Source organism: Crassostrea angulata, chromosome 4 (genome assembly GCF_025612915.1).
Source record: "Crassostrea angulata isolate pt1a10 chromosome 4, ASM2561291v2, whole genome shotgun sequence".
In the NCBI taxonomy this organism is placed as follows: domain Eukaryota; kingdom Metazoa; phylum Mollusca; class Bivalvia; order Ostreida; family Ostreidae; genus Magallana; species Magallana angulata.
The window spans coordinates 26,367,578-26,394,694 of record NC_069114.1 but is presented as its reverse complement, the minus strand read 5'-3'; the positions used below and the strand labels follow the sequence as shown (position 1 = coordinate 26,394,694).

Genomic DNA, 27,117 nt, shown 5'->3' with positions numbered 1-27,117 from the left:
GCATATCACTTTATACGATGCATATAGTTTTTCTATTTGTATCAATAAGACTACACTTAGGATAACATTATTTTCATAACCTATGACCCGTATAGACGTATTTCATTTCTATCCAATAAAGACGCATTTATAACTCTTATCCAGGCGAGCTTTACTGCTTCGGAAGTCGTCAATGCTCGTACAAATTATTGAGTATTAATCATTTTGATATTAATTAAAATTTGTCGATAATTAAGTAAAATATAATTTTCTGTTCGAGTACTCTCAGTACTTTGATGAATTTCCTTATTGGCTGCTAGCTTCTAGGGGCTTAGTGGCTGTTGTTAGTGGCTGCTAGCTTCAGCCTGATCAAAAAAGATACTTGTATATGCATTGCATTGATTCTCATTCTGAGGGAACTTAATTATAATAATAAACAACGCAAAAGGACTAGGACGGATGGCAACATGGCTGTCTCTGTATATACACACCAAATTAAACTAGACCGATCTATTCCAGTGTCACGAAATAAACATATCCTATTTCATTTTAATAGTCAGGCGATATCTACATGTAAAGGTACATGTATATAAAAGCAATCAGAAATGTTCAATCCCTTGAAAGTAACAACGCCACCATGGGTTTATTTCGGAACATGTTCTTTATTTTTGGCTTGGTCGATTTATTTGTTATAGGGACTGCTGTAGAGCCTCATTCCACTATCAAGGGTATGGATAAGAGTTTCTATATATATATCAATTAATATTCTCATATTAAAGTTAATCTAAAAATTTACAGTTTTTTTTAAAGCTATACTTGGTCGGATTGTAGAATAGATTTTGTCCGCTGTAAAGCAATGGTTAAATGCGATTATGTATATTGATGTACAATTCGTTATTTTTCTCGATCATTTAAGGCAATTTTTCTATTAAAAAAAAAGATAAAGAAAAACTTAAATTGAACCTAAAAAGAAAGATGACTTAATGAATATTTGAAAGAATGTTTGTTCAGTTCGCCCCTTTGTAGATTCACCAAAGTATGTACATGTATATTTGATACTAGACAGTGGCATTTGCCAACAGTAATATACATGTAAATAACCATTTGAAAGCATTTTTTCAAACAAAATAAAACAATAAGTGCATTTCTTTAACTCTATTGAAGTTTTTAAACGACGCCGGTCAATTCACTCTGATTTCGATCAAAATAATTTCGCAACGAAGCTAAACAGACTCTGTTCTTTTAATGCATATATGCGCATTGATTTTTTTTATAACTCTACAATAATCACTTTTAAATTAAACTATCTAAATTATTAAAAAGATATTGTTTCTGTGATCATAACTTGGTAAAAGTTTTTAACTTTTACAAAGAATTGGTCTGTTTGATTTATAAGCCCGAAAATAAGACCTAAAAGATTGCATGAAGTGTTGTTTATCGAAAAGTTTTTCCCAAAAAATTTTTAACAGTTTTTCGTAAATGCATGTTTTCAAAATTGAAACGATTATTAATGCTATAAATCCGCAAATTTAAGATTTCCCCTCTTTCAGGCAACGTGGAATCTCTGCTTGAGTTGACCCCATGGACTTGGAAACACCTGAACACGTCCCTCAAAGTGGATTCCCCCGTCACTGTGGATGTATCCCTCACCTCTCACTATAGACTGACCGGGAAACACCTCAACAAGTTACTCAGTCAGTATATATATCTCCTGAATTAGTAAATGTCTCTATATAAATCATTCAGTTTAAAACAACAGCTTTAAAGGTGCATAGTCACGATTTTGGTCAACAGTTGTTTTTCCGATTTTAATGTTTACAATGCTTCAGCAAGGCATTTTAAATAGGCAACCAAATATCAGTGTCATTCGTTGAGTTATAAGCGAGTTACAGAGCTTACAATTCTATTGTAAACAGAGTTTTTGTTTACATTTTGAATGTTGAAGTGAAAATTTCAGTTTTGGACCGAACATGAATGTGTTAAACGTTAGAAACTGTTCATTTATGCTTAAAATGAATAAGAACATTGACATATCAGTTTGAAAAAGAATTTTTGAACCTATGTAAACAAAAACAGGGCACGAGCCTTGTTTACATGACATAGGATTGTGAGCCCGGTTGCTTATAACTCTACGAATGACTCTCATATTTCATCCAAGTATTGAAAATGCATTCTTTACGGAATGTAAATAATACAGAAAATAGAATTTGACCAAAATCGTGACCATGTCTTTTAAGGAGGCGTATTTATGAAAATGATCATTGATCTAAGCTAATTAATGAACGGAATTTCAACTTTTGAAAGTACACTGTACCATTACATAACAATTGCAATTTAATACTGTAAATTAAACACTGAGTATAGGACACATGCAGCGACGGTCAAATATACTTTTATTACGCAAACCTATAATAAATTGCTATGTATACTTACAGGACTACAAAAACAATGGGACTGTGCATCCATTCTCAAAACAATACCCAATACAAGAAGAAGAGACGGTGTGTACACGATATACCCGGATATGAAGACCAAGAAGTTGGTGTACTGTGACATGACCACGGACGGCGGGGGGTGGACCGTGAGTCTTTACTGGTTCTTTTCCTATAATTCAATATAAGTCCATACCTTACACGTTAAATAACTTTCTTAAACTTACTGATTCTCTAGAATAACTCTAACAAGCCTTCGTTGTGGGTAACGTAGGATTTCAATTTTTGTAACATTCACACTAAAATAAACAACCAATATTAGTACAAATGCTTATTTCAATACAATCCTCTCTTAATTTTTGACATTAAAACAACCCGATACCAGTGTCAAACATTGATTATGCAATAGTTTAACCACTTTAAAAAGTATTCCAGAGCTTAGCTTCTCTTCTAAGAATTTTACAATAAATTCCAATGACAATTTTTAGTGTTGTCTTGCAGGTAATTCAAAGACGAATGGATGGTTCTGAAGATTTTTATCGGTCTTGGCAGACCTACAAAGCCGGATTTGGAAAACCACAAGGAGAATATTGGCTAGGTAAAAGCATATGATAAAAATTTTCACGTGATTATTGAAATTCAATTAATGAATTAAATGTTTGTTTTAATTTTAAAAACAAAGGATCCCTAGTAGTCGAAAGAACACTTGCATTTGTACAAGTCGTGGATGAAAAATAGCTACAAACAGCAATCCGCAATTATACCATGATGATTCCATGATAACTGTTTTAGGGACACTTGGACATTGTTGTGCAGGTTAGCGATGTAGCCAATGGAACTCTTGTATATTTTCTAGGAAATGAAGATATTCACTTGCTCACAACAAGAACTAGCCAAGAGTTACGTGTGGACTTAAAAAAGTTTTCAGGTGAGAAGGCCTACGCCAAGTATTCCACATTTACCGTTGGAAGTGAGTCTCAGAAATACATGTTAGCCGTCGGAGGATACAGCGGAACGGCGGGTGAGTACACAAGATATCAGATAATATAAGCTCGCCATTAATTTTATAATTAAAATCAAAATATAAAAGATTAGTATATTCCAGGGGATAGTCTTGCATATCAGAACGGGATGAAGTTTTCTACCAAAGACCAAGACAATGACAAAGGGAAACAACACTGTGGCGTGAATTTCCAAGGAGGATGGTGGTTCAAAGAATGCGAACGTGCTTATCTAAACGGACCTTATCTTAACTCGGCTAAAATCACTTGGATTAGTATCAACTGGTACGCATTCGGAAATGAAAACCGTGCTTTAAAGAAAGCATCGATGATGATCAGATCCAAGAATTGACTTTGTTGTGAAAGTGTTTATTAAAACAAAAATTGCCCATCTTGGTATTTGTCTTTTTATATGCAATAACAGATCAAAGTAGTTCTCTCAATATATTCTCTGTCTTATCATGGACGAAACATTTTCAGAGGTTGTTAAACCCTAATTGATAAACGATTCAGAAAGGTAGTCCTTTTCTTCAAAACACTCGCTTCGTTTTTACATGTAAGTTGAATGTTTCTGAATATAACATTTCACTGGTTTGTTCTCCATTAGTCAATCACTGCAACCTAACAGGTTCAAAGCTTGTGTCAATTAAAAAGGGAAAAGGAAGTTATACATCTGAATTGTAGCCATGTAAAACATAATGTCCATTATTTCAGAGCTGTCCTTTTGTTTCAGAAATTCATAATTTTTGGTGTAATGGATAGATGCCTGTTTACCATCTAAACATAAGTTCTCTGTGAATGCATCAAAGTGGTTAATAGAAATACCCAAGAAGAGGAACATAATCTTTAAAATAATATGAAATAACTCAATATAATAATCTATAAATATTCGTAATTCTACATACAAAACATTATGTGAGATGAAAACTCTACGTTCACTGCATTTCTAAAAAACTAGCTTCAAGACAACGCTTACTTTGTTATCCTAGCTAACATTGGTTAACTATATACATAGAAATCAACCATCTCATATATAAGAATTAATGCTATACGTGTATTTTCTTTTGGGCAATCTTTTAGAATATGTCTGGATTTGATTTGTAGATGTGTGATAAGGTTTTAAGAACAAATGTGATGTTCCTCAGTTTTAGATAATTTCCCTTCATAGATTATTTCTTAATTTGCATTTAATCCTGTTAATGCCCAAAACCTCAGGGTGAATTACCAGGCTAATTTCGAAATTAGAACATTTTGAATTTTTCTTTTAATTGGATACAAAATGTATTGAAGTTTCTTTAAAAAGTCAAAGTATCTACTTACAACTGAAAATATATATCCAAATAGAAAAAATCATATTACATGAAAATATAATTTTGGAATTACGCAGAGGAAATCTTCACATTGAGGAGATAGGAAAAAGAAAAATAGAAAATAATGGAAGATAGATTGCATCGCTTTGTGACCTTAAAATGTAGAATGTTATTGTCCTATCATGTTGTAAATTTTCAATTTACTGGGTGAATGTAAATACAAAATTTACTAAAAAGTTTGTCATGTTGTAAAATTTAAATTAACCGGGTGGCAGTAAATATAAAATTTGTTGTAAATTTTGCATTTACTGACAACCTGTAAATTCACATAGCCCCTACCAAAATAATAACGTATATGATGCCCGGAGAAAAACCCCACTAATTACCTCTGATCTCAAACATGCAATTCATACAGCATATGGTGAGAAAAATGACCCATAACTTTCAATCAGAAGTTATATTCCAATCTTCCCCAGTACATGAGAGCTGAACATTATCCATGTATTCAATGGTCTTTTTTTTTTATATGGGGGGGTTTCTCTCTTCATTTTCATATGAAATTTATTGCATTATTCAATCTCATCAAATAATAAATGATATTTGATGTAAACAATGTATTTCCATGATGCGTTTTTTTTATTTCCTGCATTTCTGATTTGCATTGATGGATACCCAGATTTTACATAAGAAAAGGGCATAAACTTTTTAAATTCATTTATCTGTTGGGGTCAAGAGCTCCGGAGCTGCACAAAACTGCACGCCTAACTGCATTGCAACCGTTCATCACGGCCTTATGTGTCTAAAATATAAAACCAAAAACAATGTTTCTTGAACTGAAGCACAGTCAAACCTTATCATCTCAAATTTGATATGCCACAAATATACAATTGAGGCATATCATTGCGAGAATCAAGATGACGATTGATTGGGACCTCTAACTAATATCAATATATGGATTGTATGCAACATATATGTTCAAGATACAGAGCTTCCTTCTGTATTTGGTGTATTTGGAGAGTAATAATTTCATCAGTATCCTTTAATTATTTTAACATATTCTATTTTAACACCGCTGTAAATAGGCACTGTCCGCCATTTTTCTTTTTCACCACTGCTGCCCCTACAACCCCTATATCAGACACATACCTATAAACAGATCTAGGTATTTTGCTGTAGAGGTCTCACCTATGTGGACGTACATTTTACTCGGTCGCGATGAAATTATCAAATTTAACGTACTTTTTTCAAGACAGGAGAACGCTAACATCAAATAAATTGGTAAATGCATTATTTACAAACAAAATATGCATACATAATAAGAAATAGATGCATAAAATTTTAAGACCACAAAAGGGACACTACACGTCGGCCAAAGGTTTCAGGTACATGTATGCTGTCAGGTGAAACGAAATTGAGGGGTTTATATACCAGATACCGGTGCCTATTTACGAGCGGTGTTCGGCTTTAAAAAGCAAAATTTCCAATAATAAATGATATAATCCGTGGAGTGGGGTTGTAGGGATGGGGGATGGCGGTAAGTCAAGGGGAATCCAAATTTATATAAAAATACACAGAAATTTAAATAATATTGCCAATTTTCAAAATCATAGTCTGTGATTGAGGGGCAAACTACCTATAATACCGAATTCCTCGATGTAACGATAATTTTCTTACTATACCCTAAAATTTGTTTGCTTGCTCACAAAAAGTGGTGGGGGAGTTTTCAAAAATTAAATTTCTGATGGCACTTTTGAAAATGTTTATTTTCAGTAAAAATAGAAATTGCTACGTGCCTGATGTGGGAATGATCGAGACTTATCAAATATTTAAACTTGTCCTTAAATCATTAATCATAAAACATCCCCCCAATGATACGTGCATGATGTGGGAAGTTGCATTGAAAGTGAAAATAACTGTATACATACATCCATATTATTCGATAATGCTTAAAAAATGAAAAAAAAGCATATATGCACTGCATCGATTCTCATTCTGAGGGAACTTGATTTTAATGATGATAACAACGGAAATAGACTATCCTAAGGACGGATGACAACATGACTGTCTCTGTATCAACACACCAAGTTAACCTAGACCGATCTATTCCATTGTCACGAAAAACACATATCCGATTTCATTTTAATTGTCAGGTGATATCTACATGAGCATGTAAATGTACATGTATATAAAAGCAATCAGAAATGCTTTATCCATTGAAAGTAACAACGCCATCATGGTTTCATTTCGGAACATGTTCTTTACTTTTGGCTTGGTTGATTATTTTGTTATAGGGATTGCTGTTGAGCCTCATTCCAAAATCAAGGGTATGGATGAGTTTTCTATAAATCAAAATATGCTCATAATTAAATTTTATCTAAAAATTTACAGTTTTTAAAAACAGCTATACACTTGGTCCGATTGTAGAGAAGATTTTGTCCGCTGTAAAGGAACGATTAATTGCTAATATGTATAAATATTGATGAAGAATGCGTTATTTTTCTCAATCATTTAAGGCAATTTTTCTATAAATAAGATAAAGAAAAACTGAAATTGAATGAAAATAGAGATGAATAAATTAATATTTGAAAGAATATTTGTTCAGTGCGCCCCTTAAAAGATTAACCTATGTATGAACATGTATATTTATTACTAGACACTGGCATTTGCCAGCAGTTATATACATGTAATTAACCATTTGAAAGCGTTTTGGTCAATCAAAATAAACCAATAAGTGCATTTCTTTTACTCTATTGGAGTTTTTAAACGACGCCGGTAAGTTCACTCTGATTTCAACCAAAATAATTTAGGAACGACTCTGTCTGTTTACACATTCAATGCATATGCGCATTGAATTTTTGTGTAACTTTACAATAATCATTTTTAATTTTAACTATCTAAATTATTAAAAAGATATTGTTTCTGTAACCATAAATTGATTAAAGTTTTTAACTTTTACAAAGATTTGGTTTGTTTGATTTATAAGCCCGAAAATAAGACCTAAAAGATTGAAGTGTTCTTTTTCAAAAAGTTATTAAAAAATCTTTTAAAAGTTCTTCATAAATGCAGGTTTTTAAAATTGAATTGATTATTAATTTATATTAATCCGCATAATTATGATTTTCCTTTTTTCAGGCAACGTGGAATCTCTGCTCGAGTTGACCGCATGGACCTGGAAACACATGAATACGTCCCTCAAAGTGGATTCCCCCGTCACTGTGGATGTGTCCCAAACCTCTCACTACAGACTGACCGGAAAACACCTCAACAAGACACTCAGTATATAATATATATCTCCCGAATTAGTAAATGTCTCTATATAAATCAGTATGTTTAGACCAACAGCTTTAAAGGTGCATAGTCACGATTTTGGTCAAACAGTTATTTTTCCGATTTTAATGTTTACAATGCTTCAGTAAGGCATTGTTGATAGGCAAATTTCAGTGCCATTCGTTGAGTTATAAGCAAGTTACAGAGCTTACAATTTTTTTCAATGTAAAAGAAGTTTTTGTTTACATTTTTAATGTTGAAGTAAAAATTCAAGCTTTAGACTGAACATTAATGTGTTAAACGTTAGGAACTGTTTATCGATGCTTAAAATGAAAAAGAACATAAACAAATCAGTTTGAAAAAGTATTTTTACTGGTAAATATTGAATCTATGTAAACAAAAAGAGGGCACCAGTTTTGTTTACATGACAGAGGATTGAGAGCCCGGTATCTTGCTTATAACTCTAGGAATGACTCTCAAATTTCATTAAATCATTAAAAATGCTTTCCTAAAGCAATGTAAATAACAAACACAGAAAATAGAATTTGACCAATATCGTGACCATGTCCTTTAAAGAGGGCGTATTTATAAAAATGATCATTAATCTAAGATAATTCATGAACGGAATATCAACTTTTGAAAGTAAACAGTACCAATGCATAACAATTACAATTTAATACTGTAAATTACTTAATACTGAATATAGGACACATGCAGCGACGGTCAAAAACACTTACAATTACGTAGATGATGAATTGTTATTTATACTTACAGGACTAAAAAAGCAAAAAGATTGTGCTTCCATTCTCAAAACAATACCTAACACTAAAGGAAGAGACGGTGTGTACACGATATACCCGGAAATGAAGACCAAGAAGTTGGTGTACTGTGACATGACCACGGACGGCGGAGGGTGGAACGTGAGTATTTACTGATTCTTTTCATTTACTTCAATAGTATCCATACCTTACACGTTATATAACTTTCTAAAACTTACTGATTCTCTAGAATTCCTCTAACAGGCCTTCGTTGTGGTTAACGTCAGATGTCAATTTTTGTTACCGTCACATTCACACTAAAAAAACCCACCAAAATTGGTACAAATGCTTATTTTCAAAACAATCCTCTCTTAATTTTGGACATTAAAACAACCCGATATCAGTATCAAGCATTGATAATGCAATAGTTTAACCACTTTAAAAAGTCTTCCAGAGCATAATGATTTAATGAATTTAATGTTTGTTTTAACTTTAAAAACAAAAGATCCCTAATAGTTGAAAGAACACTTGCATTTGAATTAGTCGTGGATGAAAAATAGCTACAAACCGCAATCCGCAATTATACCATGATGATTCCATGATAACTGTTTTTGTCACCCTTGGACATTGTTATGCAGGTCAACGATGTGGCCAATTGAACTCTTGTATATTTTTAGGAAATGAAGATATTCACTTGCTCACAACAAGAACTAGCCAAGAGTCACGTGTAAACTTACAAAAGTTTTCAGGTGAAAAGGCATACGCCAAGTATTCCACGTTTACCGTTTTGAGTGAGTCTCAGAAATACAAGTTAACCGTCGGGGGATACAGTGGAACGGCGGGCAAGTACAAAAGATATCAGATAATAGAAGCTCTCCATTGATTTTATAATTAAAATCAAAATATAGAAGATTAGTATATTCCAGGGGACAGTCTTGCATATCAGAACGGGATGAAGTTTTCTGCCAAAGACCAAGACAATGACGTATGGGGTAAACATTGTAGCATGGAACATCAAGGAGGATGGTGGTTCAAAAATTGCGAACGTGCATGTCTAAACGGACCTTATCTAAAATCGGCTAAAATCACTTGGATAAGTATCAATTGGTGTGCATTCGGGAATGAAAACCGTGCTTTAAAGAAAGCATCGATGATGATCAGATCCAAGAATTGACTTTGTTGTGAAAGTATTTATTAAAACAAAAATTGCCTATCTTGGTATTTGTCTTTTTATATGCGATAACAGATCAAAGTAGTTCTCACAAAATATTCTCTGTCTCATAATTGATAAACTATTTTCAGAGGTTGTTAAACCTTAATTGATAAATAATTAAGAAAGGTAGTCCTTTTCTGCAAAACACTTGCTTCGTTTTAACATGAAAGTTGAATGTTTCTAACAATAACACATCACTGATTTGTTCTCCTTCATTAGACAATTAATACAACCTAACAAGTTCAAAGCTTGTGTCACTTAAAAAGGGAAAAGGAAGTTGTAGCCATGTAAAACATGATGTCCATTCTTTTGTTTCAGAATATCATAAGATTTGGTTTAAGGGATAGATGCCTGTTTACCATCTAAACATAAGTTCTCTGTGATGGCATCAAAGAGTTCTATAGCAATATCCAAGAACAGGAATATAATCTGTAAAATAATATAAAATAATTCAATGTATTAATCTATAAACATTGGTTAATTATATATATAGAGATCAATCATCTCATTATAAGAATTAATGCTATACATGTATTTTCTTTTGGGCAATCTTTTAGATATGACTTGATTTGCATATCTGTTATTTAAGAAATAAACAACGTTATTTAGTGAACATGGCGTTATGAATAGCAATTGCTCTGTTGGCATTTTCCATGATGCGCGCTAGCGCATCATGGAAAATATGCCAGCAGAGCAGTTGCTATTCATAACGCCATGTTCACTAAATAATCGTTGTTTATTACTTATATTTGCATTTTACCACTCGCAAATACCATGTATTAGCCTAGACCTTGACATTTAGCTATTACATCATAAGTAAACATTCAGACTGTAATGTATCTTTTTAATTCACATAGATTTGTTAACAGAATCAATGATATGTTATAACAGTAATTCCTTTAAAATGTTATCAAAAACATGTTTTAATATTACATGTAAATACGTCAATTTTAATGGAGTTGGAGAAAAACACATGATGTATCGTGTAGTGGTTTAAATCTATAACGTCATGGAAAAGTATATATAACGTTACACCTTTATGACGTCATAGTATACTGACAGAGCAATTGCGATTATAGAGAAATAATTGCAGCTCCTCCGTATGGGCTTACAGTGGGAAAGAACAATGGAAATGCAAATATAAGGTTTTAATGACAAATGTAATGTTCCTCAGTTTTAGATAATTTCCTTCATAGATCATTTCTTAATTTGCATTAAAACCTGTTAATGCCCAAAAACTCAGAGTGAACTACCAGGCTAATTTCGGAGTTGAACATTTTGAATTTTTCTTTTAATTTGATACAAAATGAACTTAATTTTTTTTTTTAAAGTCAAAGTATCTATTTACAACTGAAAATATATATCCAAATAGTAAAAATCATATTGCATGAAAATATAATTTTGGAATTACGCAGTGTAAATCTCTACATTGAGGAGATGGGAAAAAAAATAGAAAATAATGGAAGATAGGTTGCATCCTTTTGTGACCTTTAAATGTAGAATTTTATTGCCTTGTCATGTTGCAAATTCTCAATTTACTGGATGAAAGTAAATACAAGATTTACAACAGATTTTGTCATGTTGTAAAGTTTAAATCAACCGGGTGGCAGTAAATATAAAATTTGTTGTAAATTTTGCATTAACTGTCAACCTGTAAATTCACATAGCCCCTACCAAAAGAATTACGTATATAATGCCTGGAAAAAACCCACTAACTACCTCTGATCTTAAACAATACATGCAATTCGTACAGCACATGGTGAGAAAAAATGACCAATGACTTTTAATCAGAAGTTCTATTCCAGTCTTCCCAGTACATGAGAGCTGAAAATTTCCTCTATCCATGTATTCAATGGTCTTTTTTGTCAGGGGGGTTTTCTCTCTTCACTTTCATATGAAATTTATTGCATTATTCAATCTCTTCAAATAATAAATGATATTTTATGTAAACAATGTACATCCATGATGGGTTTTTTTTTATTCCCTGGATTTCTTACTTGCATTGGTGGATACCCAGGTTTTATATAAAAGATGGGCATAAAATTTTTAAAATCTTTTATCTGCTGGGGTCAAGAGCTCCGGAACTGCACAAAACAGCACGCTAAATTGCATTGCAATCGTTCATATTTGCCTGTAATAGTTAAAGGTTAATTTTATCACGGCCTTAAGTGTCAAAAATATAAAACCAAAACAATGTTTCTAGAACTTAAGTATAGTCAAACCTTATCATCTTAAAATTGATATGCCACAAATAAACAATTGAGGTATCTCATTGCAAGAGACAAGATGTCGATTGATTGGGATTTCAAACTAATATCAATATATAAATTGTATGCAGCATATGTATTCAAGATATAAAGCTTCCTTCTGTATTTGGTGTATTTGGAGAGTAATAATTTCATCAGTATCCTTTAATCATTTTAACATATTCTATTTTAAATTTAAAGCAAAACACCGCTGTAAATAGGCACTGTCCGCCATATTTCTTTTTCACCACTGCTCCCCCTACAACCTCTATATAAGACATATACCTCTAAACAGTTCTAAGTATTTTGCTGTAGAGGTCTCACCTGTGTGGACGTACATTTTGCCTCGCCGTGTTGCTCGGTCGCGATGAAATTATCAAAGTTGACGTATTTCTTTCACGCAGGAAGAATGCTAACATCAAATGAATTGGTAAATGCATTTTTTACAAACAGAATATGCATACATAATAAGAAATAGATGCATAAAATTCTAAGACCACAAAAGGAAACTACACGTCGGCCATGAGTTTGAGGTACCAGTCGGGTGAAACGAAATCGAGGGGTTTATATACCAGATACCGGTGCCTATTTACGAGCGGTGTTCAGCTTTAAAAAGCAAAATTTTTCATAATAATTGATATAATCCGTGGAGTGGGGTTGTGGGGATGGGGGATAGCGGTAAATCAAGTGGAATCCAGATTTATATAAAAATACACATAATATTTCCAATTTTCAAACCAGTGTGTGATTGGGGGGCATAATACCTATAATACCCAATTTCTCGATGTAACGATAATTTTCTTCCTTTCCCTTATAATTTCTTAGCACGCTCACAAAAAGTGGTGGGGGAAGTTTTCACCAATTAAATTTCTGTTGGCACTTTTGAAAATGTTTATTTTCAGAAAAAAAAAATTAGAAAAATTGGAGAGGGCAGCGCCCCGTTCCCAAATTGCTACGTGCCTGACGTGGGAATGAGACTGTATTAAATATTTAAACCTGTTCTTAAATCATTAATCATAAAACGTCCCCCAATGATACGTGCCTGGTGTGGGAAGTTGCATTGAATGTGAAAATAACTGAATACATACCTCTATATATTATTCTATAATGTAATCAAGAAAAATGATACTTGTATAAGCATATATGCACTGCATTAATTCTCATTCTGAGGGAACTTGATTTTAATGATGATAACAACGCAAAAGGACTAGGACGGATGACAACATGACTGTCTCTGTATCAACACACCAAGTTAACCTAGACCTATCTATTCCATTGTCACGAAATAAACATATCCGATTTCATTTTAATTGTCAGGTGATATCTACATGAACATGTAAATGTATATAAAAGCAATCAGAAATGCTTTATCCATTCAAAGTAACAACGCCATCATGGTTTCATTTCGGAACATGTTCTTTACTTTTGGCTTGGTTGATTATTTTGTTACGGGGATTGCTGTTGAGCCTCATTCCAAACTCAAGGGTATGGATAAGTTTTCTATAAATCAAAATATGCTCATAATTAAATTTAATTTAAAAACTTACAGTTTTTAAAAGCTATACATTTGGTCCGATAGTAGAGAAGATTTTGTCCGCTGTTAACCAACAGTTAATTGCTAATATGTATAAATATTGATGAAGAATGCGTTATTTTTCTCAATCATTTAAGGCAATATTTCTATAAATAAGATAAAGAAAAACTCAAATTGAATGAAAATAGAGAGATGAATAAATAAATATTTGATAGAATATTTGTTCAGTGCGCCCCTTAAAAGATTCACCCATGTATGAACATGTATGAACAAGTTTTTAACTTTTACAAAGACTTGGTTTTTTTATTTATAAGCCAAAAAATAAGACCTAAAAGATTGAAGTGTTCTTTTTCAAAAAGTTATTTAAAAAAATCTTTTAAAAGTTTTTCATAAATGCAGGTTTTTAAATTGAATTGATTATAAATTTATATTAATCCGCATAATTATGATTTTCCTTCTTTCAGGCAACGTGGAATCTCTGCTTGAGTTGACCCCATGGACCTGGAAACACATGAATACGTCCTTCAAAGTGGATTCCCCCGTCACTTTAGACCAACAGCTTTAAAGGTGCAAAGTCACGATTTTGGTCAACAGTTATTTTTCCGATTTTAATGTTTACAATGCTTCAGCAAGACATTTTTAATAGCCAACCAAAATTACAGTGTAATTCGTTATGATATAAGCGAGTTACAGAGCCTACAATTTTTTCTATGTAAACAAACTTTTTGATTACATTTTGAATGTTGAAGTGAAAATTCCAGTTTTAGACCGAACATGAATGTGTTAAACGTTAGGAACTGTTTATTTATGCTTAAAATGAATAAGAACAAAGACAAATCAGTTTTAAAAAGAATTTTACTGGTATATTTTGAACCTTTGTAAACAAAAACAGGGCACGAACCTTGTTTACATGACGGAGGATTTTGAGCCCTGTATCTTGCTTATAACTCTACGAATGGCTCTCAAATTTCATTTAAGCATTTAAAAAAAATGCATTGCTTAAGCAATGTAAATAAAAAACACAGAAAATAGAATTTGACCAAAATCGCGACAATGTCCTTTAAGGAGACGTATTTATAAAAATGATCATTAATCTAAGATAATTAATAAACAGTATATCAACTTTTAAAAATTACACTGTACAAATTCATAACGATAACAATTTAATACTGTAAGTTAAATACTGAATATATGACACATGCAGCGACGGTCAAATATACTTATAATTACGCAAAACTATGATAAATTGCTGTTTACTTACAGGACTACAAAAACAAAGGGACTGTGCATCCATTCTAAAAACAATATCCAACACAAAAGGAAGAGACGGTTTGTACACGATATACCCGGATATGAAGACCAAGAAGTTGGTGTACTGTGACATGACCACGGACGGCGGAGGGTGGACAGTGAGTCTTTACGGGTTTATTTTATTTACTTCAATATGTCTGAGATGTGTCCATACCTTACACATTAAATAACTATCTAAAATCTACTGGTTCTCTGAAATTACTCCAACAGACCATCGTTGTGGTCTCAATGGTCGTGCCCATTTTAAGACTCTATTGATCTCCTTTAGAAGAAGAGCTCTATATAAAGATATAGGAAAATACCTAAACTGAAAAGTAAAAATAAATGGAACTTTTCTTTACCAAATAATTGTAAATATAGCTTAAAAAATAATATTTTAAAACTTTAAACAGATCTGATGGTTAATTTGTTGACCATCTAGCCTCCTTAAGGTCGTTAATTTTTGTTATCATCCTCATTCACACTTGAACAACAAACAAACATCCGATCGGTACAAATCGTTTATTGGTTATTTTATACCATGCTTCTTTCATATTGGGCAATTGCTATTTTGATACATCAAACATTGATGATGCATTAAACCACTTTTAAAAGTCTTCCAGAGCTAATCTTCTGATGTGAGAATTGTGCTATAATATTCAAATGTACAATCTTATGTATTAGTATCGTGTGTTGTCTTGCAGGTAATTCAAAGACGTATGGATGGGTCTGTGAATTTTTATCGATCTTGGCAGACCTACAAGGACGGATTTGGAAAACTACAAGGAGAATATTGGCTAGGTGAGAACGTGTGATAAAATGTTTTTATGTGATTATTGAGATTCTTCTTATAATTTAAATTTGATTTTGAAAACAAAAGAATCTTTAGTCGAAAGAGCACTTGTATTTGCACAAGGTGTTAAGTCTAACGAAAATGTCAAAGGGATTAAATCCCCCGCCCCTATCGTGTTAGTAAGTTAAAACAACTGGTTCATAATATAAAACAGCTTTTGTGTATACAATTACTTTAAAATATACTATATTCACATAACATTTTGTCATGGCTGAATAATAGCTACAAACAGCAATCTGTTATGAACCATGTTGATTCCATGGAAGCAGGTTAGTCACACTTAGTCATTGTTGTCCAGTTGAGCGAGATGGCCCATGAAACTTTTATATTTTCTAGGAAATGAAGATATTCACTTGCTCACAGCAAAAACTAAGCAAGAGTTACGAGTTGACCTACAAAAGTTTTCGGGTGAAAAGGCTTACGCCAAATATTCCAGGTTTACTATGGGAAGTGAGTCTGAAAAATACAAGTTATCTGTCGGGGGATACAGCGGAACGGCGGGTAAGCATATACAATAGTTATCAGTTTAATCTGAGTTTTATATTGCAAATTTTAGTTCAAAAATGCAAACTATATATCAAAATTTAAATATAAGAAATATATTCCAGGTGATAGTCTCGCATATCATAACGGTATGAAGTTTTCTACAAGAGACCAAGACAATGACTTATGGAATAAACACTGTAGCGTGGAACATCAAGGAGGATGGTGGTTTAATGCGTGCATCCATGCTATTCTTAATGGACCTTATCTAAAATCGGCTAAAATCACTGCAGTTGGTATGACTTGGTACACATTCGGAAATGAACACCGTGCTTTAAAGAGAGCATCAATGATGATCAGACCAAAAATTTAAAGTTGTTGTTCAGGCTATTTATTAAATTAACATTTTATCCTTGAACTTTTGTCTTTTTAAATGCAATATCATTGCAAACAAAGTAGTTCTCAATTTATGTAACTTAAGACAATCACTGCAACCCAGTAGGCTCAAGAGTCACTTGAAAGGGAAAAGGAAGTTATACATCTGAATTGTAGACATGTAAAACATTATGTCCATGATCTCGGATCTGACTTTTGGTTTCAGGATATCATAATTTTTGGTGTAATGGATAGATGCCCGTTTACCATCTAAACATAAGTTCTCTGTGATAGCATCAAAGTGGTTAATGGAAATATCCAAGAACAGGAACATAATCTGTAAAATAGTATAAAATAACTCAATATATCAATCTATAAATATTCATAGGTTCTACATACAAAACATAATGTGAAATGAAAACTCTACCTACACTCCATTGTTAAAAAATTATATTCAAGACAAGGCTAACTTTGTTACCTTAGCTAACATTGGTTAACTATAGATATAGAGAATAACCATCTTATTATAGGAATTAATGCTATACATGTATTTTCTTTTGGGCAATCTTATAGAATATGACTGGATTTTATTTGTATATACCTACCCTAGTTTTTGAAAGCGAATTTTTGTTTGCGTAGTAAATTTTTGAAAGCTACTCTTTGTTGTCATGTCGGTTATACTTTTTTCGGGTAGATCTCATGTATTGAGCATTTTGCATTTGGTACTCAGCACCACAGATTATATAAGAATTTTAAATTTTACATTTCAAATGATACTACTTTATTCATATATAAAAGATATAAAGGACGTCATTATGCAAATATCGGTTTTAGGAACAATATTCATATAGAGACCTACCATAAAAAAGATCCAGGAAGATAGTGATTGTATAAAATGTTCTTTTCAGGGTTTTTTTTTTGGGGGGGGGGGGGGGTAACCAAATCAAAATACTGAATTACCGAAAGATCGGCTCTTTTGATGAATCTTTATGCATTTAGTGTAGAAAAGACTGGCAAAATCTCTCTCTCTCTCTCTCTCTCTCTCTCTCTCTCTCTCTCTCATAACATTAACAGTAATACAATGTGTTGCTGAAGTAGAATTGTTAAAATAGGTACATTTGGAAATATTCCTTACATCGTTTAAGATCTTAGTAAGTATTATGTAACACTAACTGATATATATCCAAATTTATAATAACATTTCCACTGAACGCAACTCATTCATAACAAGACATCACAAGAACAATGAGAAGCCATGAAATCAAATTATACGAATACTTACACTGCTTTATCACTTTTCCCACCAATAATGTCTCGTTATTGATTCTCAATAACTATATCATTAATACGTGAATGTTAAAATCATCATAATATCATAAAAATGAATAAAATTTCATTTGTTGTTTTTTAACGGATGTGCCAAAAAAGTATATCAATCGCAAAGAATTGTTGCAAACAAATTATAGTATTAACCCAACAAATAGTAGTTTCTTTTCTTATAATAACACTGTTCATGTGAGTTTAGTTATGCCTTTTGTGGTAAATTAAGTAACAAGGTTTTCCACAATACCTCAAAACTAACTTTTATAAGATATTTAGCATTCTTTATCCCCTTTGAGGTTCTGCATTTTCAAACATACACAAGAGTACCACAATCAATTTAGCTAGTGATCAAAATCAACCACATTCTCGATTTAATAATAGAACTTGGCAGACCTACAAAGCCGGATTTGGAAAATCACAAGGGGAATATTGGCTATGTAAGAACGTGGTATGAAAATGTTTTCATGTGATTATTAAGATAAATTATTCGCTTAGATTTTATAAAAATAAAAAAAAAAATCCCTAGCCAAAGAGCACATGTTTTAGTATTGTAAGTATAGCGAAATGTTTTTGTTAAAAAGGAACTTATGTTACATGTAAGTGCCAAGGGATAACATAACCCCCTTCCATAATTCCAGATAGAAAGCTTAAACTTAAAACATTTTTTTGTGTACACTAACACTTTAAAATACACATATATATATTCACCACACGCTTTAATACTGAGAGAATAGTAGCTACAAACAGCAAACCGCTATCAACCATGATGGTTTCATGAGACTATGTCACTCATGTATTTTTTTTTTAGGAAATCAAGATATTCACTTGCTCACAACAAGAAAATGCCAGGAGCTACGTGTTGGCTTGCAAAAATTTTCAGGTGGAAAGGCATACGCCAAGTATTCCACGTTTACAGTTGGGAGTGAGTGTCAGAAATACAAGTTGAAATTCGGGAGATACAGCGGAACATAACGCATTGATATACCCTATGATTTGTTAGCACGCTCACAAAAAGTGTCGGGGAAGTTTTTAAAAATCTAATTTCTGTTGCTACTTTGAAAAAAGTTTAAATCATAAAACATACCCCTCCCCCAATGATACGTGCCTGATGTGGGAATTTGCATTGAATGTGAAAATAACTGTATACATACATGTATACATACATGTATAATATATTATATGTATATTTTTTTTTACAATAATGCTACCAAAATGATACCTGTTTATGCATTGCATTGATTCTCATTCTGAGGAAACTTTATTATAATAATAAACAACGCAAAAGGACTACGACGGATGGCAATATGGCTGTCTCTGTATATATGTTACATTAAAGTTTTAAAATTCAGAGAATTTAAAACTATCTATAACAATTGGTTATAATTTCTTAATGTTAATTAAGCACAAGTTAATTTTTCCATTTTTAGCATTTTAGAGTTACAATTTTTATTTCAAAATCATTTAAATTTTACTTATTTTAAATGTTTTGTTTTTTCTCACTGTTAAAAGTTAAACTTTATTTCTTAATCGATGAAATTTATTGGTAGCGTTTTACTTTTTAATTGTATAACCATGGCGAAGATTATTCTATTTTCATTACGTCAGAAAACTTATTTTCTCGTTTCGGCTTTACTTAATCTTCTCTTTGTTAACATACGTACATCAAAATTCATCTTATTGACTTTATCACCTTTTTGGCCTTTAGTAATCAGTGTCAGCTCGTAGAAGAAATTCTGTGAAATTAGCCCGCTAGCATTTAAATCAAGTATCCTGATTGGTCAATGAGAGCAATTCCAAATTAAGCCGGATGGTTGGTGAGAATTTACTTAATTCACTTTCCATCCGACGTTTAAAGAATAAAGAACTTGTTTTAATTTTACGGAATTGTTTCTCATTTCCATTAGGTAAGCTTGAATGAAATGTTATCTATTTTCAGTAATTTAGGTTTTCGTTACAGTTTTTTATTATATTTTTCTGTTAGTAATTTTGATAGATTTTAGTTTGTTTTGTTTAAAATACTTAAGAACAATGATTAACTATTTATTTCTTATTATTCGGCGGAACTATGAATTTGTCATTCCAGAAATTTAGTTCTCATTTCTATAAAAGATAGTTCGCGTCATTGTTTATTATGCCATGATACATAATTTTGCTTCATTTCGTTTAAATGTGTGATTTTTATTATTAAAAACTATGCTGTTAAATGCTGTTTTTATAAAGTTTGAATTCGCCGCGTAATTATTGTAAACCTGTAGTGAACTCTTCAGTGCGAGAAGGTGAATTTAAGAATCGGTAGAAATTCGTCAGCTAAGTAATATTTGTAAGTTATTTCCTCTTTAATTATTTAATGACAACAGTTTATATTTTGTTTTCTAGTTTTCTTGCATTTTATAAGCGTTATGCATTTTCATACTTATGCGGAATTATCGATCCTTAGATTATAAGCGAAAAAACGATCTCGCTTTCTCGCATTGCTGTGTTTTACTACAGGGTGTTTCGAAATATGTTTTTGTTTTAATTCACTTTCCATCCGACGTTTAAAGAATGAAGAACTTGTTTTAATTTTACGGAATTGTTTCTCTTTTCCATTAGCAACCAGTAGAAAGCCGAGTGGCATCCTACCAAGCTATTCCCCAACTTAATCATATTCACAAACAGAGAAAGTCTCTGTGTGAAAGATCCCGGACCTCTTCATACAGATTATGCCAGGAGGACAGAAAATCAACTACTATCTAAGATCATCGGAAAACAAAGGTAGCCAGAATCAACCTAATGCTACTACAGCTAGTGAAAATTTAATTAGTTTTGACTCTCCAGAAGAATCAGCAAGTCTGACAACAACCACTAGTGCAACATCACCATCATCAACAACAATAACAGCAAGTGTGACAACTACAACATCACAATCATCATCTTTGGCTTCAATAACATCAGCAAGCTCAACAACATCATCCACACTGGCAACAATTTCAGTAGCAGCAACAACAACATCTGCATTGCCAGCATCGACTTCAGCAGCATCAACCACATCATCTGCAACAGCAACGTCAAATTCAGTTCCAGTAGCATCGACAACATCATCTACATCAACATCAGTGTCAAATTCAACAACAGCTACCGTGACAACATCTAGTGCAAGTCAGGTCAACATGCATAGAGCAGAGCAAAGTGCCCAGCTTCCCAAATTCTCTGGAAAAAGTGGAAATGTGAGTGCCACACAATGGTGGATGCTTTTTATACAGTGGTGTTCCCTTTCATGCCTTTACAGAACAGCAAATTCTTGGAAGGATTGTTTTTCACTTGACCGATATGGCTCAACAGTGGTACCTATCACTACCAGAATCCTCGAGAAGTACCCTCCAACAGCTGAAATCATCATTCTTGGCCAGATTTGGGAAACAAAATTCCTTTCATCTCGACGTTTTGGATATTTAACAAATGCCAGATGAAACCTGTGAAGAATACACCTCGCAAATTCAACAATTGGCCTGTGACGACAACATCCCTAGCCTTATGCTAATCAATCTTATTGCAAAAGGTTTTAAAACGGACATTGCAGAAAAAGTTCTTGATAAGGATCCTGAAACTTTTGAGGACCTTTTCAAATTTCCGAAGAGGGCAGAGTCTACAAAAACCAGATTTTCATTTTGTCAATGGTGTAGGAGGTCATTTAAAAGTGCTTGGAAAATTGAAATTACCATTGTCATTCAAAGGTGTAACTTTCACATCTTTTGTACATGTTGTTGATAGATTACCCCATTCTTTAATTATTGGGTTAGACTTCTTACAAAAACATAGGGTGACCCTCAATTTAGCTGATAACACCATGTCTTTTTATAATGACTCAGCAAATGTGTGCCTAATGAACACAAACAGTGGTTAAGTTAGAGTGGCCAAAACAACAAACTTGCCACCATTTTCTGAGAATATTTTGTCTGTCAAAGTGTCCAAAAGGTATTCAGGTGAAGAATTGCTGTTAGAACCACTTCCTGAATGCAACTTTTAAATTTATTAGGTGCTAAATATCTTGTCAAAGTCAAAAAGTCAAAAATGGTCAATCAGTGCTAATAGTCTTAAATCCAACAACCCAAGAAATAAGGTTACCAAAAGGTAAAGTTCTTGCCAAAGTTGCAGATTTTGACCACGATGCGGTTTTAAATCTTGATGACACTAAAACATCTCCATCAATACACAATACTGCTCAAGTCAACATGGTCACTACAGAACAGAACACTACAAAAGGCAGTACACACCTGAACCTTGACCTCAGTCACTCAGTTTTATCAACACCTCAGAAAGACAAAATGACACAGTTTCTCAACAAACACAGAGATATTTTTGCAACTGGTTACCATGAGTTAGGACAATGCAACACATATATGCATAAGATAGAAACAGATCCTAATGCAAAACCTATCAAAATGCCATTTTACAGAACAACACCCAAAAACCATGCAGAGATTAACAGACAAGTAGAGGACCTACTGCAAAATGACATTATTCAAGAGTCTAACAGTGAATGGCATTCGCCTTGTCTTCTTGTTAAGAAATCTTCTGGTGAATTTCGTTTGGTTACTGATTTTCGTCGTCTCAACAAAATTACTATGCCAATGTCCTTTCCACTCCCTCGACTTGAATGTTTTTTTGATACTATTGGTCAAAGTCATGCTCAGTACTTTTCAAGTCTTGATCTTCATAGTGCTTTTCTTCAAATTGGTATGCACCCTGACTCTAGACACAAAGCTGCTTTCATTACTCAGAATGGTATATATGAATATAAACGTATGCCTTTTGGACTAATGAATGCCCCAGTCTCTTTTCAGATGGTCATGATTCAAGTTCTTAGAGGACTGACTTGGCGTCAATGTTTGATTTATCTTGACGACATTTTGGTTTTCTCTGAAACATTTGAGGATCATTTGACTCATCTTGAACAAATCTTTACTAGATTGCGTAGGGCAAATCTTAAGCTAAAGCCATCAAAGTGTGATTTTGCTGCAAAGGAGCTCAAGTATTTAGGTCATATCATTTCAAAACATGGAATTCGAACAAACCCAGAGAAAACACATGCAGTTACTAGTAGTTCTTTTCCAGTACCTAAAACCCAGAAAAATGTTAGGTCATTTTTAGGAATGTGCAACTACTACAGAAAATTTGTTTCAGATTATTCAAAGATTGCATCACCTCTTAACAGACTTTTGCACAAGGATGTAAAATTTATTTGGACTGAGGAATGTCAAAATTCTTTTGAGACTCTCAAACAAGCTTTACTTTCATCTCCTATTCTTTCTTATCCTGATGTGCATAGAAACTTCATTCTGACATGTGATGCTTCAGCAACTGCTATTGGTTATGTTTTGGGACAATTAGATGATAAAGGAAAAGAACATGTCATTGCCTATGGTGGTAGAAGTCTTACAAATGCTGAAAGGAAATGGTCAACCTCAGAGCAAGAAATGTTAGCAGTGTTAGAAGGAATTCGGTCTTATCGCATCTATCTCTCCGATAAGAAATTTACCATACACACCGATCACAAAGCTCTCAAGTATGTTATGGATCAAAAACGTGCTACTGGTCGACTCGCAAGATGGGCATTGGAAATCCAAGGATACCAGTTTGACATCATCCATAGACCAGGAAAACAAAATGAGGTAGCTGATGCATTAAGCAGAAGAGAATATCCCATCCCTGATTCTCCAGAACAACAGAAAGAAGCATGCGTTTCCTCCTTAATATCAGCTGACAACAAACTATCACTTCCACTCGAAGAGAATACAGTCACCCAAACAACAGTTGATGACATCAATGATGATATAACTTCCGAACAACCAGAAGACACCGACATCTGTGAACCTACTCAAATTACTTTCTTTTATAATGACACTCCTGATATTTGTGCTATTGAGCCAGAAATTGAAATTTGTTTTGAAAACCCTGATGTGTCCGATATGTCCAAGCTTTCAGAATTGCAACAAAATTGTCCTGATTTTAAACATATCTATTCTTATTTGGCAAATGAAACACTCCCTGATGATGAAAAATTGCAGAACAAGATCATCCAAACATCCAAATTCTATGAAATTTGCAACGGAGTATTGTATCACTGGTTCCAAAGACGAGTCAAATGCAATCAACAATATGAAGATAAATGGATTCAGCAGCTTGCTTTGCCCCGAGACCTTCGACTTGAAGCCCTCAAAGCTTACCATGACAGCAGTGCAGGAGGAGCTCATCTTGGAATTGAAAAAGTCATGGTAGCTATGAAATCCAAATATCACTGGCCCAGAATGCACCAGGAAATCTATGATTACATACATTCGTGCGACACTTGTCAAAGAATCAAGCGTGATACCCATGCCCGACCCCCTCCCTTAACATCACTTCCAGTAGTTGGTCGATTTCAGCGTTGGCATATGGATTTCCTGAAATTACATAAAACCAACAAAGGATATCAATATGCTCTTCTTATTGTTGAATCTTTTTCCAAGTGGGTTGAAGCCTTTCCCATGAAAACTCAGGAAGCCACAGAAGTATGCAGATGTCTATTTGAAAATATCATCACAAGATATGGTTGTCCAAAGTCTCTCGTTTCAGACAGAGGAAAGTCATTCATGAATAATCTCATTTCATATCTTTGTGACATTTCTTGACTTCAAGTTATCACCCTCAAACAAACAGCCAAGTCGAGCGGACAAACAGTACCTAGATCCAATGCCTTAGAGCATATGCTGACAAAGAACAAAACAACTGGCCTTCTAAACTACCAGGAATTCTCATGGCTTTACGAAATTCTCCTTCAACTCAGTCAACAAGTTTTTTCACCCTTCTACATGCTTTTCGGAACTGAAATGAATCTCCCTTTTGATGCCAACAATCTCCCAAAAGACAACAAAACATCTAAATTTGAGCTTCAAGAAATAATTCAAAACCTGAAAACAGCCCATGAGATTGCTTCAAAGAATATCCAGAAAAGTCAGGAAAAGTCCAAAGACAGATTTGACAAACATGCAAAAATCCCTGATTTCAAGCTCTTTGATAAAGTCTTAATCAAGAGTCACAAAACGCCAGTAGGACTTTCGCCAAAATTAGCAGAAAAATTTCAAGGACCTTACTACATCTCAGAAATTGGACCAAATTTTACCTACAAAATCAGGAGATGCTCCAATCGTAAAGAATTGAAGTCGTTCATGAATGCCTTGCAATTGAAACACTGTTTTGATCCTGAAATAGAAAGAAACAACATTGCACAGCCTATGCAACAACCAACCGTTCAGGATGAAGATGAACAGAACACAGATGATACTCAAACCCGTAGCCAACAGGACAATGAGAACACACAACCAGCTACAGAAGTTGATGTTGATCAACCCCAAGCACAACCTCAGAGTCAAGCAGATATTCAGGATGAAGACATCGAACGATATCCCTATGACATTCGGAAACTCATCAAATACCGTCACAAGGACCAGTATTTCAGAATTGAGTGGACTGATGGATCCAAAACATGGGAACCACAAGAAAATGTTAGACCAGACTTAGTTGAAGAATATTTTCAGAAATACACTAAAAAAGGACGCCTCCGAAAACGTTAACTACAGCATTATACAGTTACATCCTATTACATATACACTTTACAGTACTCTACAATAGGTCAGAGAAAGCAGTTCTGCATCAGTCAGTTGTATGATAGGTTACTTGTTGTCTCCGGCCGGTATTGATCTTTTCCTGTGGTGAACTTGTTTGTTTCATACTTGGGTACGGTCACTTAAATAAAAAATAAAAAAATTTGTTTTATTGGTTAATAGTGCTAACATGTGTCTGATCAACACATTCTTCTTGACTGCCTACCAATTTGTGTTCTTTCTTGTTCTCATTATAGGATTTGGTCAATGGCAGTGGGTACCATTCTACATCTGCACTCTGATATGCCTATTACCATTTACATCAGCAACCTCCAATCCACAGGCTACATCAATGAAAATTCACAAAAGCTTCAATAACCATCCTTTCACAGCAATGAAATGTAATACACAGAACTTTTCAATGGTTTCACCCCGAAACTACATTAGGTCAACCTCTGCAACTAACTCTTCCATGTATGAAATTCCCAAAATTCATTTTTCTGTGTCTAAGGTGAGCGAGAGTTTCATTTTTACCTCATTCGAACTTTTACAAATCTCTATTGTATCAAGTTTTGGTGTACATTTGTCCATGAAGCACAAATATTTTATTTTGATTCAAGTATATATCCATCAATTACATTTTGTTAAATCTGAATCTGCTCTTCCATCTTTTATTTACAAATCGAAGGAATTAACCACCCCAGAACCATCTGATTTTGATTTATTGTTATCCAATTTTTCATGGAATCATGCATCTGTGCTTATTAGTTCATTTGTTATTTGTATTCTTTTGGTATTGACACTTTATTGTTTCTATAATAAGCAAAAGCACAGATATACAAAAATTGTTCTTGAATTGACAAATGGACATGGATGTATTTTGATCCCTGTTTTAAATCTCCCATTATGTCCTTCTTTTTGGAAAATTTGTCCTCCCTCTAACATTCATGAAATTGATGTTCATGTACATCCATTTTCTTCTAAAATGCGAATTCATTGGACAGATTTTCATGTCACAAACATTTCGGGGACACGTACAATAAATGTAAAATCAACCATTCCCTTGAATTTTTTCGCTGCTCAACAAGCCAAAAGAATAACTCTACAACCTTTTGATATACAAGTTTTTATCACTCACCATGGTTTGTATCAGTCATTACCACATTATGGTACTTTCATTGTTGATGCTTTAACTACCAAAGAACACCTTCCTTAAGTTGTTTTATAATTCATTTATAAAGTTAAACTTTATTTCTTAATCGATGAAATTTATTGGTAGCGTTTTACTTTTTAATTGTATAACCATGGCATCTAAACAATTTGACACTTTTCTGGAAATTATTTAGTTACGACAGATTGTCGGACAATAAGTTAATTTGTTAAATAAACTGACATATTCCTCGTTCAGGCAAACCTTTCAAGATAAATTCT

The 27,117-nt window shown here is 33.3% G+C and overlaps 2 protein-coding genes across 2 annotated transcripts; both read left to right on the top strand.

Moving 5' to 3' along the window:
• The first annotated feature begins 606 nt into the window (after window positions 1-606).
• Window positions 607-9,936, top strand: LOC128180326 (techylectin-5B-like). Its single transcript, XM_052848355.1, has 10 exons — window positions 607-707; window positions 1,530-1,673; window positions 2,415-2,560; window positions 2,913-3,009; window positions 3,268-3,432; window positions 6,915-7,046; window positions 7,855-7,998; window positions 8,764-8,913; window positions 9,308-9,589; window positions 9,674-9,936. The coding sequence occupies exons 1-10, from the start codon at window positions 617-619 to the stop codon at window positions 9,919-9,921; spliced, it is 1,599 nt and encodes a 532-aa protein (XP_052704315.1). The 5' UTR covers window positions 607-616; the 3' UTR covers window positions 9,922-9,936.
• Window positions 9,937-13,600: 3,664 nt separating this feature from the next.
• Window positions 13,601-16,739, top strand: LOC128180329 (microfibril-associated glycoprotein 4-like). The gene is made up of 7 exons (XM_052848360.1): window positions 13,601-13,691; window positions 14,205-14,301; window positions 14,691-14,743; window positions 15,004-15,149; window positions 15,735-15,831; window positions 16,220-16,384; window positions 16,492-16,739. Exons 1-7 carry the CDS (start codon window positions 13,601-13,603, stop codon window positions 16,737-16,739), a joined length of 897 nt encoding a protein of 298 aa, XP_052704320.1.
• Window positions 16,740-27,117: the final 10,378 nt, after the last annotated feature.

Bases quoted from the DNA above. Each gene is read 5' to 3' on its own strand.
- LOC128180326 (XM_052848355.1), top strand. From the start codon at position 617: ATGGGTTTATTTCGGAACATGTTCTTTATTTTTGGCTTGGTCGATTTA. The intron at 7,047-7,854 runs GTATGGATGAGT...TCCTTTTTTCAG, and splicing joins GCCTCATTCCAAAATCAAGG to GCAACGTGGAATCTCTGCTC. The intron at 7,999-8,763 runs GTATATAATATA...TTATACTTACAG, and splicing joins ACACCTCAACAAGACACTCA to GACTAAAAAAGCAAAAAGAT.
- LOC128180329 (XM_052848360.1), top strand. From the start codon at position 13,601: ATGGTTTCATTTCGGAACATGTTCTTTACTTTTGGCTTGGTTGATTAT. The intron at 15,832-16,219 runs GTGAGAACGTGT...TATATTTTCTAG, and splicing joins ACAAGGAGAATATTGGCTAG to GAAATGAAGATATTCACTTG. The intron at 16,385-16,491 runs GTAAGCATATAC...AATATATTCCAG, and splicing joins GGGATACAGCGGAACGGCGG to GTGATAGTCTCGCATATCAT.